Here is a 14,562-nt window from a genome sequence, read left to right as displayed (position 1 = left end):
GAGTGTAAGTAGACATATATTGTAGCAATGTAAAGTTTTATGGACCGGAATAAAAATGATATTATGGTAGCAAAAATGCCGGGTCAAAATACGTCTACACCCTATTAGCGACTCCACAAACTCTCTCCTTCTAATATAGCCTATAAGTGGAAGAGAATTCTGGGTGAAAGTTATGTGGTCAAAATACGTCTACACCCTATTAGCGACTCCACAAACTCTCTCCTTCTAATATAGCCTATAAGTGGAAGAGAATTCTGGGTATAAGCCTATAGACACCAGAGAAACAGTAGCAAATCCTACGTTGAACGTTAAATTCTTGCATGGTTTTCATTCTAACTTAAAGTGAACGAAGTAAACCATGAAATTTAATCAGTTACCAATTTTAATCAGGTATGGTTTAATCCTGATTAAAATTGGTAACTGATTAAATTTCATAGTTTACTCCGTTCACTTTCACAATAGTACTTTAATACTCTTGTATTGAGGTGCTTAAGATGGGGCTCAGCGCCCTGAAACGCGTCCAGACTTACAAGTGAAAATGAACTGAGTAAACCATAAAGTTCAATTGAACTTTCATGGTAATATGGGAAATAATATTTTTGAGAAAACGACAGACCCTATGGAAGTCATCTTATAATGCATGCAAATTTGGTAGATATGAATTTGAAAGATGAGTGTTAAGCTTTACCCACCAGCGGCTCATTGGTCTTTTCGATTTTGATGATCTTAATGTTGGAGTCGTCAGCCTCGCTGGGTGCGGCCGAGTGGCGAGGCACCAGTTGGCGCTCGTGTGCTGGTGGCGTGGGTGTGCGGCGGTGGTGTTGTGGTGACGGGGACACCATGTTCAGCATGCGTTCTGGTGACACATCCCGGGCAATGGCGTCGTGCGCGAACAGCAGTCCCTCCAACTCGTATTGCGTCAGCAGGTCAGCCAGTTCTGACGCCTCCGGTAACGCACATGTCTGGATACTTTCTAGGCACTGCAATACACAGAATGATTTTTTTTATGTATAATATATTACTCTCTATAATCTATAAAGTCTTATCAGAACATTGTACAAAATACTACTTTTTCTCCCCCTAGAGTGAAGTACCCAGTTACTTTACTATCTGAGGATTGAAATAACACCAATTTGAGATAACATGGGAGACATCTCTATTAACGTACGCATCTAACATCTTTTTGAAGTCATCAAAAATAGAAAGCCTGGTTATTCATAATAGGCTACTCGTACAATTAGGTGAATCTGATTCATTCTCTAATCTAATTTATTCTTTCTGTATGTTATTTTGAAGCAAGGAATCATGATGAAGGAAAGTTGATTGATAGTCTACGTGAATTTGAGAATGATTGTGTATTCCAAGGATTTCAAAGTATTATTTTTTCTTCCTCAGAGGAAATTGCCACTCTTGACGACTCTACAAGGGAAAAAATGGTACACTTTAGTCTCTTGATGTACTATGGACTGTACTGAATTTGAATAGTGAATACTACTTCCTTAAATACTTTGAAAATAATAATTCCATTTACAGGTATTTCCTCAGTCGTTTATAATATCCATTATTATTTCTGAGTTATTTTTAAACGAACGAGTAAGTTGCTGTTGATGACTGGAGCCATCAACCTGTGGTTTTCTTTGCTTTTTCAACGATTACTCTCAATTGCTTTAGTCAATCAACCTCAAAGTCGCAACACATTCTTTGAACGATAATACAGATCGAGTTCGTTGGCCAACGAAATTGGCTCACTTTTTCGTCCTTTTTTTAGGATAGGCCTATAAAAGGATAACATTGGAAGTAATCGATAAATAATTTATCACTGAAAAGTGACAAATCAGATGTCAGCTAGATTATAAATTGCATGCAACGATGTATACAATTAATAACTATCCAACTTGAACTACTTCTCTTGACTTTCCACTGCTTTCAATATAGGACAACTAACAGAATTTTAGTTGTATTTAATAGAACAGCTGACAGAATTTTAGTTGCATTTTTAGCGAGTTCTCCAGCCCGGGGACTCACTAGTCATTTGTCAATTTGTATTAGTATTCACATCTAATAGACTGAGTAGTGCCATAGAGAAAAGATAGATACGAAGATAGCCCATGGTATAGGTCGTTTTTGTTTCAAATTTCTAGCCGATTATTTGTTATCTCAAGCCGAATACTGTCTACTACTGTATATTATTACTGTTTTATTGGGGGTGAGAGTGTAAGAACGGCATACTGTGAGAGATCACGGTACCAGCGTCACATACGGTAGCTTCACGGAAAAAACTACTATAATAAGCTACACGTTATAATGGCAGTGGAGGAAGATAGGGGATCAGCGTTACCAAATCTCTGCTCTTTAACTGCCTTCTATAGAATATTTGATGAAATATTAACTGCTCATTTATGTTTAAAATGATCAATGAGGCCTATATTTTATTCGTCGAGAAAGCATAATCTTCAATGAATTAATAATAAGTTTTTATTATTGGGATCAAATATTTTGTTAATCTCTATATTATATATATAAATGAATGCCTGCTTGTGTGTTAGTTTGTTTGTTTGTTAGTCTGTTTGTTCCCTATAGACTCGAAAACTACTTGACAGAACGGCATGAAACTTTGGGATATGTTGTGTGAATATTGGAAATGGTTTCTGACCAGAAATTATAATAGGGGGCTTATAATAATTATATATTAATCCATTTTACAGACCTATGTTTTCGAAATTGTCGGCCGAGCGGCTAACGTAGAACGGGAAGATCATCATGATTCAAGATCATGTTGTGATAATATGATTTAGCATCTAAACTTACCAGCTGTAATAAACACGTCACTCTGTGATAAATTTGTTCACTGGTAGGTATTAAAACGGTAGTTCTAAGCACATAGGAAGCCCGTATTGAGATGTAAATGAAAATATTGATTGTCAGATAAATTTCATGATTCACCAAATAAAGTCAGGTGTGAAATGAGATACATTGACTTTTTGGCGGTACGAAGTTCGCCGGGTAAGCTAGTTCATTATATTTCTAAATTGATGAAAAATGACATGGCAACGTTGCAGAGGTAGAAAAGGATAGCGCTATCTGCTTTGTCAAATGATAGACCAGGAGAGCAACACAAATGTAAATCAAATACTGGAATTTTATAACTTAGACTTCACTATAGGACTATCGGCTTGATTTAACCATAAAATTTGGGACATAAACGTCCTAAACCGTGGGATATCTTCCCATGCTATGTTTTCTTTAAGGTAGTGCTTTGCTGACTGCTGATTGCTGACTGACCTCCCTGACAAGCGTCTGCGAGTGGGCGCTGAGAGGCGGCGTTGAGGTGGAGGTGGAGGCGGTTGCGGCTGGGTGGGGCGGTGGAGGAGGCCACGACTCTTGCACGCGGTTGTGTGTGGCGAGCGCACGCGCAAACTCAGGCCGCAGCAGTAGCGACTGCACAGCTGTCACCTGCCCCTCTGTCACCCCGCTCTTCTTCAGCTGCAACTGCAGTCGCTGTAGGGAGGCAACCAGCTCGCCGTACCCTGACAAACACACAAAAAAAAGATTAGGTTAGGTCAGGCAAGGTTAGGTTAGGATGGATTGAGTTTGGTTCGGCTAGTTAGTGCAAATAATATATAGCAATACTGTACTTACATTGGTTCTAGATTGTTCATTCTATACTATGGCTACAGGTATTCAAACCTATCAAGTTAATGTGTCGGTTGTATAAAAGCCAGTTAAATTTCAATCGTGATTAATTTCACGAGAATCAATTAGAGAAGGCTTCTTTTTGATACCTTCTTGAAATTCTTGATACCTTTGATACCTTCTTTTTGATTGATACTTGTGAAATTAATCACGATTAAAATTTTATCGGCTTTTGTGCAACCAGATTAAAAACTTACAGTTATAATATTGTCGTTGGAAAGTAAATATTCGGGGAAAATAGTTACAAAGATACGATGTAAAAGAAATCCAAGCAGATAATTACTTATGGAGAAACGAAAGAATAGGTAATTGATTTTATAGAAATAAAATGTTAATGAAATTTGGGGAAAGAACAGTTTTGGTCTGAGCCTGACTCTCTCTCCCAGTCATAAGTATTTGATTTACGATTAATTATATTAAGAAATTAATAGATACATTTTGAAAATAAACAAGATTAATGTATGTGGAATGAGAACTGCTGATAAAGCTACAAATACAGCAATAAAGAAATATTGGCAATATATTATTAAACAAGGACAGTTTACGTCTACAGTAGACTTGACACTTTCGATGCAGATCATTCTGAAATACCGTTAACCCAGTCCCAAAATGTAAAGGGGCTATCTTATCCTCAGTGATGAAAAGTAGTTTGCTGGATATAACTTCAATTTTTGAACAATTTATTAATTCTTATATTAAACATCCAATTTATTTGATAAAACGGATTGAATTAGGCCTTTGTTGAATGTAAACAATATCTCATTAAATTGTAAATCTATTTGTTATATGAAGTATTTGAACTATTTGTTATGTATCTATTGACATTGTACTAATTTGTTCATCTTTCAATGCATTTCTATCTCATTCATTTGTCTTACTCTTGGTACATCAGATTGCCTGCTAAATACAGGGTGCTAATAGTCAGTCATCTTTCAACTGTTGACAATGAGCTTCTGTTAGTCAATGGGTTAAGATTCAGTATTTTTAATTTTCTCAACAAATATGTTTTAACAAAATTGAAATGATTTAAAATAATAGTCTATTATTCTAATATTATCAGTGTTAAGAGATAAGGACTGACTATAATTGATTAATCTTTACATAGATACTTTGTGACAAACTGTAGCTTATCCTCCACAGTACCATTCATTATTTTAATAACTACATGAGCAGGACATCAGGTATAGCATTCACATGATTGCATGACTTGCAATGATTAGCCTTAACTCATTCCCATACGCTTATGCAATTATCGCAGCCATCTCAAGAAAAACAAGAGAACACTTTCATAGTACAGATAGAGTACATGTGAATGATAAGGCATATTATGATAGTCCAAGGCGATCCCAAGCTAATAGCATTCAACCAAGTAACGAGAATAGAAGAGTGTCGAAATATGTTAAGATCTTCACTCGAACACTCTCTGCTCAGATAGAAAGGTAGGCTAATAATGGTTGTTGATGAGGAAAAAGCTGATGTCTTATGATATCAGCAAAAGGTACATGAAATAAGCTTTAGTCGACATTTTGACTATGTTTACAAACTAAGTTAATGATCTTGACCATGAATCAATGATACATAATTTTTCTATTTCAGTGTTGATAATGATAGTGAATTATTTCAAATTGTCTTTTATTTCAGTCAAAATAGAATATTAGAATGATTACATAAAAAACTATAAATTGAAGACAACTCAACAGATCCAACATAAGATCAACTTCTACATTCAGATTATTGAAGTTTTATTATTGATCATATGTTATCCATGTTTGAAAAAACCTGATACGTCACCTCAATACAACTCTATTCAACTGAAAACTACTCAATAGTAATAAACCGAGGTGTCATAAGTTTTTACATTAGCTAGTATTTAATCTCAGCATAAAATCTAATTCCCTTCCAATAAATTTAATTGTCCCTCCGCTCATTTATATAATATTGTGGTGTTGCAAATAGAGTGTAGGCTCATTTGCAACTCCACAAATTATATTGCAGCCCAACTGTGAAATTTCTTTTATTCTTATAATATGAATTACGGTATTATTAATTTATAGCCTATATACAAAACGCTGATTCGATCCATAATCACTTATGGCTCAGAGAAATGGTATGTCACCGCAATTGATGCCTCTAACTGAGATTCTTTATTTCGAAAAATTATCAGGCAAATAAATATATGAGGGCGTCAAGCACAATGGAGTGTGGAGAATTTCAAACACTGAAGTAGATGAAATTCTTGGATGAACGTCTTGGTGAAGACGTGGTCCGTTTCATTAAATCACAAAAATTGCGCTGGGCTGGTCAGTGGCAGAACATCGAATGCCAGAAGCAATTTATAAGGCCAGGGGAGACCACGCAACCGATGGAGCGATGAAGTGGAAGATGGGGATAATAGCATGGAGACGAAAGACATGTGACCGTGATGTGTGGAGGGCTCTTGTGCGAGATGCTAAAGCTCACATCGAGCTGTAAAGCAAGAAGAAGGTGAATAAGAAAAATAATAATAGCCTTGATTTGAAAGATGTAAAAATTAATAATGATTAGTGACGAAAAGAGTATATTCAAGTTACAAATCATTCATTTTTACCAATCATCCACCTGTCAAGCTCATTGACAAGAGTTTTGTATATTCATACTTTCATTTATCCATGACTACAATCTCATTTTATGACTGTTATTATTGTTTTTGTCACGCTTGAGCACCCTTAATGCTAGTCATGCCAGGTGTTTTCCACTTGAATATTCACCAACTAGATCAGCAAAGGTGGATAATTGCATTGATAAGGATAGGGGTGAACAATGATTACGCAGGACAACCATATGCCACTTAACACACCCCAACAAGGGGGCCGTTATAAAGTAAGTTAGTACAACAGTCTAGTGTGAAACTTTCATAAAAGAGTGACTCATTCACTCAGGGAGACATTATCCCAAGTGAGTATAAATATATAAGTGAATACATAAAAATAAACGTTAGTAGAAGAGAAGGAAGGTTTCCAAATCAAATTATTACAGCAATTGCCTTATATTTTGATCGATTTGGTTTTGAATATGACTGAAAAAATGATTGATAAACGATGTATTGGAGAAAATTATACTAAAATAACACTGCAATTCAATGATAATAAGTTATTTTAGTGCCAAAAGTTTGTATTGTTTCATCTTAGATCTTCAACTTTGTTCAATTTCGTGTTTATACTGTTGGTATGATACATTTCGTGCTCTTTGATGGATGTTTTGACAATCGATTCAATTAAAATCAATTGATAACAGCCCATAGAAGATGCAAGAGACAACGGTGAAACATTCAGGGTTTTGAAGAATTCATATTTAGAAAGTCTCAAAGGACATCATTTCATTACTTCCAAAAATTTTATCATTGAATATTTTTCCTTTTTTAGGACATTTTCTCCTTACAATTAATTAGGTTCTGGTTGAAAACATCATATTCTATGAGGCAACGAAACAGAACAAGAAAAAAGTACAGTAAGTAATTCTTCTTCAATACTGGAATGAGGCGTTTCATCAGACAATCATACGCGTATCGTCCCATAGGAAGATACGGTATTGCACCATTTCCTTCTAAGAACATCGTAGATACCTCAACAAAAATGAGATAGATTGGCCACAACTGCTGTTCAGAAAGACAATGTGTTTCACAAGACAGGCAGCCCACTATCATTTCTGCCTCATTTACAAACAATGTGGCCTACAGATTCAGAGAAGTGCCTACGCTAATCTCAGTCTTTTCTTTTTTCCAAATACTATATTGATTCGTTTGGTGTAAGAAATAAACAAATTGAGTGTTAGATGCTATTTATATGAGAATGGACAACTACGTTACTCAGTTTTTCAATATTTCTTTCCGTTTTGGTTTTATTTGCGGAACAATCTCCATAAATCTAGGAATCCCACTTATGAATAAGTGGTTAATTCAGGCTACAAGTCTATCCGCAGTCTGAAGACTCAGATAAGAAATTGGCACTCCCATTGACCTGGGACAAATTTGAAGATATCACAAACTTTAAAATAAGCTAAATAAAGTTAAATTTTAGTAAGTTTGGAGTCCTACTAAAACCTGTGGTTTTTTATCATCCCTAGATCCCCACTACTTAGCCTGAACTAGCTCAATAATTTGGGGGCAACTTGATCGAAAAAGGAACTAAATTTGTAATTATTCTACTCATTATATTTTTTAAGTCTTTGGATGAATAAAAAAATGGAAAATAAAAGTATTGGAAGTACAGTTAATTATAATTATTCATTTTAATCAATTTTTATATTAATAATATAAATAATCATGATTGTTCAATTGTGAATTGTTCTAGTTGTTAATTATCACCTACTCCTGAATTTGATAACGAGAGGTGATCGTGATAGGTTGATATTGATTGCTGATGCATTATATTATTAATTATTTATTTGTGGATTTCTAATGTTTGATAACAAGCGAATAATACATTAAAAACATTCCTTCAAAAGCAATCGCTTCATCATACATAATATGTTCAGAAAATGAGTTTATGAAAGCATATCACTCACCATATTATCAAAGTAATATTCGTTTAGCTCAGTACTAAATTATAGGACACAACGCAGATAAGAAACTGCACGCGAATGGATACGTCACTTTCTAGATAAAGCTCACTACTTATCACTCCAACACAATTCACTATGGAAGCTACTACAGTTCATACACCGAAAATAACAGGTGACAAAAACATAAACTTATAACTGAATATACAATTTAGAACTGTAGAAATAATATATAAGAGAATATTCAATATTCAAATACAACAGAATCACTTCAATAGAGAATATAAATTATCAGTATCACAAGAAAACTCGGTGAAAACGAAGCTCATACTGCAATATTAATAGATAAGAGGTTGATGAAGAAATAATTCATTCGAATAGTTATCTATTGAACATAACTATTTATTGAGAAAGATTGAAATATTTCTCAATCTATTTGATAAACATTCTACATTTACAAAATCAAAATCGAACTTGCATTAAGCTTAGCATAGGACCGTACACCAGTATCTTTATAGAGACTATAATAATTGAGAGAAAATGAATATAACAAGCACAACAGGGGAAGGAAAGAATGAAGACGAAAAGAAAAAAATGAATGATAACTGACGGAGCTTCTTGTCGACAGGACAGACCGAAAAAAACTGACTGAAACAGACAGGTAGAAGACGCACTCGCCGTGACTGACTATGCTAAGCGCAAAGTGGAGAAAGGTGCGTGCGTGTGTCAGTGTGTGTGTGTTTGAGTGGTAGTCAGGTGGCTTGTGAGGTCTGGAAGGCACCAAACACACCTTCTCTAATCAACGCGCGCACACGCACGCACGCACGCAACGCTAGTAAACAGTGCAAGGCGGTCGTTGGACTATTCGTTGAATTGAGTCGGTGTTGTATAGAATTTGGAGGAGGCAGTGGAGGGGCAGGGGGAGGGAGACCAAAGCAAAGGAAGGTGGGCATTGTGTGCGCTTTGAATACCAAACAGAAAAGGGAACATAGGTGACTGATTTGAGGAAGAGGTAAAAGAAGACAGGAAAAGGAGGAGAAGGATAAAAAGAAGGAGAAGAAAATTGGAGAAAAGGAGGATATTAAATATGTTAAACACCTACAATGAGAATTTTTTTGTGAAGGAGACTTGGAAGGAGAACTGAGAAAGTAGAATGGGCAGAAGAGGAAGAGCAGAAATGGAATGAAATTCATGGCTTTACTCTTTAGAGAAAGAAGGGAATATCACTCACTCTTGATATTACCTATTTTTTTAATGGTCAAGTAAATATAAGATATGATATTGTATTCATTCATACTGATTTTTATCCCACTAATTTCAGATTCTGTACCTGTATTATTTTCCCAACTCTGTATTGTATCAATTTCAAGTCGTATTCACCAGTGTTGAATACACTGTTGTTGGGAAACAACTTACATCTATTCCTTCTTGAATTATGTAGTGTCTAGTCATAGAATGAACAATTTTTATATACGTTTTCTACTTTACGTAGAAACAAACGCGTAAACGTTTACTGTGTTCTATTTTAGAATATTCATTGCAATGCCAATGTAGTGCTAGTTGCATACTCAACTAAGATCGGGCGCTACCTTTTTCTACAAAAATTACGCAAAGAACTGCTCAAATGATACGCTGTAAATGAAGTTAGCTTTTGAATGTGAACTACTCAGTACTCACCGATAACTTTGTGTAGAGTGTCATCCTCGCCAAGCTGCTCTTCGTCGTCGGCATAGGCGTCGTTGACGAGGCCACTGGGAGGCGGCATGGAGGCGGCCTGGGGGGCGGTGCTACTCTCCAGAGCCTGCAGCTTTTTCGAGCCGCGCAGCGATCTGTTGAGAAACTCATTCTGTTGTGCCACTCGCTCCTCTTCCGCTTTGCGTTTCCTGATCTGTTCCTGTAAACAAAAATTACCAAAAATGTTATTAGAACAAAAATGGAATTATGAAATCACGAAATAAAGAATCAAAACTACGAAGATAATTATAATCATTTTTTTGGATAGTTGGAACAAGGATTTTCAAGCCTCACGTCCATTCAAAGAGGAGAGAAGTTGATGAAGAAGAAGAAAATAGTAGGAGAAGAATTTAAGATACATAAAGAGGGTGGAAATACGAATAAGTGAATCAATAATATTAACCAATGTACCTAGAATACTAGAGTATGTATCCTAGGTACCTTGACATTAACTATAAAATCATGGATGAAGCCTTCACAAAATACTGTATTATTGGAATAAATGAGTTCCATTTTTATTCTCATATTATATAAATGCAGATGAAGAAAAATATATGAAGAGGGTGAAAATACAAATATAATAAGTGAATTGATAGTATTTATTATCAAATCGAGAAATCATAGATACGATGATGATTAATTCGAATTTAGTTCCATCTTCATACTCAAATAATATGAACGCATATAATAAAATTGCTCGCTGGCTATCAACTTTTTAATACAATGCAACACTCAATAATACTGAAGCATGTACATAAATGTAAAAAATAAGAGTATGGAAAACACGAGTTTAATGGATCTATATACAATAAATCTATATCCATCTTAATGGATCTAATGCAATAGATTGAGTATATCACATAATCTTGTAGGAATTTGAGTGGAATCTGAATATAATTATATCTTGAGGAAGATCTTGAAGTACCCTTCATTCTTAAAAACTTTAAAATAGTTCAACAACTAGTTTCGACCCCACAGTTGCTTGAAGTATTCAATAGTTTATAGTTGTTGGACTATTTTAAAGTTTTTAAAAATAAAGGGTAGGCCTACTTCAAGATTATTATATTGTTTTTATTAATTTATTGAAAGTGACCCATGTGAGTGAAGTGTTTTTATCTTGAGGAAGATATACAAATTATTCTAGTATAGAATCTGTGAAATTACATTCCTGACAAGTTTGAAAAGGAACAAGACATGAGTTGAAAAGAAAATTTTTTTCAAGTTCAAAAAGATACTATAAAACATTGAAGAAACGGAAAACCAAATCGAATACAAATAACTTTTGTCTTGGTTGTAACCATTAGTTTTCACTTATACGTTTTCATCAATCTCCTCTATCTTTCCTTGCTTCTTCCGCTCTCCTACTGATCAGCGGTTGACATAAAACAAACATTATTCACGTCACACTTCGTGATGGAATGTGACGCATGGCTCAAGGTTGCACACCTGGACTCAAGCATCTCACAACATTCGTTTTTCTTAAAATGTTGATAGCAAACATTACTGCTAGCCAATCACTTATTCTTATCATTTGTTTCGAAGAATAATTTTTCACACTTTTTATTCTTCTTGCTTATTATCCTCCACATTCTGCTTTATATCATCATTCTTATTTTCTTTAGTTTGCTTCTTTCGCGTTCTCTGATAACTCTGATTTAGTTTTCAACTAGCTCACAATTCTGGCTTAATTTTTTACTGGGCCAAGTAGAAGCGGCTCACAAGATTTACATAATCGCTGTAATAATATGATAATTGAACAATTATTGCTAATCATCCGAATTATTTGTTTTGAGGACTAATTTTTTCTTTAAATTTATAATCCTTTATCAAAATTACAAAATTTTTCATCATAACTTCATCATCCACATTCCTAGGATATTCTTCTAACACAAGTATCACCTCCATGTTCTCCTCAAGTATATTCTCAAATCCTACCTCCTCTTTTCCTTAAATTCTATGGCGTTTTCTCGATTTTCCTAGTTTTCTACAATTTTAAAGTCTGATTGTCAATAAAATCGTACGACATATTTCAAGACACGTGCTTCAATGAATAACAGGAAAACTCACATTTCAAATTGAATTTTGTTTCAAGTATGCAGACAGAGAATAAATGACTATGAAAAACCTCAGGTAATGGAAGATGGAATTAAAAGAATACGTTTGGCTATAATAGAAACGGGAAATTCCCGTATTATAAGGTAACCTATTTCATTTTCCTATTGTGATTTTTCCTAAAAAAAATTGCAATAAATGTACAATATTAATGAATGGAATAATGACAAAAATTATTAAAATGAATCTTTTTGTAGCATTTATTTCATGCATTCTATATCTATAATGCATTCATTGACTGGACCAAGTAGTGATGTACAAACATGTACATTTTCTATGTATAAAATACGATTAAAATATATTGAAATCTGAAATCTAATTGATTGTTATGAAACTTCTGAACTGGAAGTCAACGAGTAAATCCAGTATCGTAGAGGATAATTCATTGCCACGAATCAACTGCTGGATAGCGAATCAGAACTAGGGGAGCGGAATCAAAACTAAATCAGTCTGCATCCAACAACTGAATTTTAATCTGAAGCGGAAACTGGAAAGAATGATAAAGCGAACCGCAAACACGAAGAAGATCTAATTTATTGCACTTATTCACAAAAAATGGAGATTTATGAGTTTGCACGCAATAGCAAAGAGCGGTTTCATTATGAAGATTTGGAATCCTGCCATTGTCGCGCCATCATTGTTTTTGGTTTGTTTGTTGAATCCAATGACACAATTCGTGGATGCCACCACTGTATAAATAAAAATACATCTTTGAATTATATTTTATAAGTGGAGCAAATTTGTGAATTTGAACAGTGAGAGGTTTGGAATAGCACAAAATGAATGAATTTCTAGTTTATTAGCTTTGATAGAATCATGTTGAAAATTTGTAACATTTATTCAATTATAGATTTTTGTGACAGATGAAATAGAATTGAAAAATTTTGAAACCATAAAACTTCGATTCATGTAGCATTCTGTTCGATGAGGCAATTCAATAGGATTTATTCATCTATTCAACTCACAACGATACACAAGAATTATGAGAAAAATCTTCTGTTCTGATTATTCTTTTACATTCTTAGATTCTAATCCTAATCAACGTCATTGAAATTCCATAATCAATTGATCATGATTATTCCAGGACAAGTTGAAAATTTTTTCAGGCTACAAGGGAAACTCACCTCAGCTAAAGCGTTTTTCGGTAACTTTTTCGAAGACGTAGGAGTTGTGGACACCATGTCACCGTTTAAAACATCACCAACAAGTCACAAAACCAAACACCAAACACTAATTTCATAAAATAATTATTCGTGACAGAAAGATTCCAGTTACAAAAATCACATCACTTTCAAGTAACAAATGTAGCAGAAAATTAACTATATTAACGTCATGACAACACGGTTCACGAAAACTTTTTCCACTCAAGTTTGTCACTTATCCTGCTTGATTTTAGTTGATAATCAAATTCTAGTTGTTTTTAGAACACTAATGGAATGAAAGAATGGGAAAAAAATTATTGAGCAAATCTGTTGGAAGTGATGTTAGAATAGTTTGAACCAACAGAAAATTCAAAGATGAAATACATTACTAGGCTGTTTGGAACTGCCTGGTAGAAACGCAAAGCCCTCATACACGACTAGGCTGTGTGGAACTGAATACAGCTAACGACTTGAGACATTTGAAAGAAAATTCTAATTTTCCCATTTCTGTGTTTCTGACGCCCGCGCAGGCTTCACAGATAACATGTTATCGGTGCTGGCAAGGCCGTTGTTAGAATAATAAGTTGAAAAGGAAAACATCACAGCTTGGACTAATAAGGTGCAAATCAGTGGCGCTAATAGACACGCTAAGTTGACAGTCGAATATTGATGAAGATAAATTCCAATCTCGAATAATTTGAATTTATATCTTATCCTAAGATAAAAATTCAATGTATGTTCAAATTCTGGAAAGTATAAACAAAGATCATCAACAATTAATTTAGTTATGAATTACTATTTATCTAGTTACTTTTATTCTTGTATCATAATATCTATTGAAGACTTTTCCAACTTATCATTCAATGATATAATTTGTTGATGAAAAATTACAGTCTTCATGGGTACCAGGGAGCAACCATTATTGCCTTGACACAAAAAAACTAGGGTAACTTATATGTTTTGAAATGCGATACTTTCCCAATCTACGGTAGTAGATGTAGAACAATGTGAATATGAAATAATATTGGATAAATAATGAATAACTGCTGCATACGTATGAAGTATGGATATGTTAGTTTCACGTAATAGTGTACACGTGTAGTTACACGAAGTAACAGATATAAATATGTACTTTATTTTAGAAATTTGCAGAATATTATAATCAACTACAGAGGATTTGGATAAAGTCGCATTGAATCTCAGTCTCAGTTATAATCATCCAAGCTACATGTAAATGTGTTTTAATAAAATTTGAATCACATCTCACTAGTTTACACATTGAACTACCGACGACATTCACCACAAAAACTAGTCACACCGAATCTTTGGAGAGCTGATAGAAACA

The 14,562-nt window shown here is 34.3% G+C and overlaps 1 protein-coding gene across 2 annotated transcripts in view; it reads right to left on the bottom strand.

The window, feature by feature from the left end:
* The window catches only part of LOC111062267 (MAGUK p55 subfamily member 5), a 67,744-nt gene that overhangs the window by 17,069 nt on the left and 36,113 nt on the right, over positions 1-14,562 (bottom strand). For both annotated transcript variants that reach the window (XM_039437825.1, XM_039437826.1), the window contains exons 4-6: positions 9,907-10,123; positions 3,283-3,527; positions 693-980 (exon numbers count right to left, since the gene is read on the bottom strand). In XM_039437825.1, coding sequence (XP_039293759.1) covers positions 693-980; positions 3,283-3,527; positions 9,907-10,123 — 750 coding nt within the window. The remainder of the gene's footprint in view (positions 1-692; positions 981-3,282; positions 3,528-9,906; positions 10,124-14,562) is intronic.

The sequence above is a fragment of the Nilaparvata lugens genome, chromosome 11, assembly GCF_014356525.2.
Source record: "Nilaparvata lugens isolate BPH chromosome 11, ASM1435652v1, whole genome shotgun sequence".
Lineage (NCBI taxonomy): Eukaryota > Metazoa > Arthropoda > Insecta > Hemiptera > Delphacidae > Nilaparvata > Nilaparvata lugens.
Note: the sequence above shows the minus strand (reverse complement) of the source record. Positions and strands in the feature narration are given on the sequence as shown.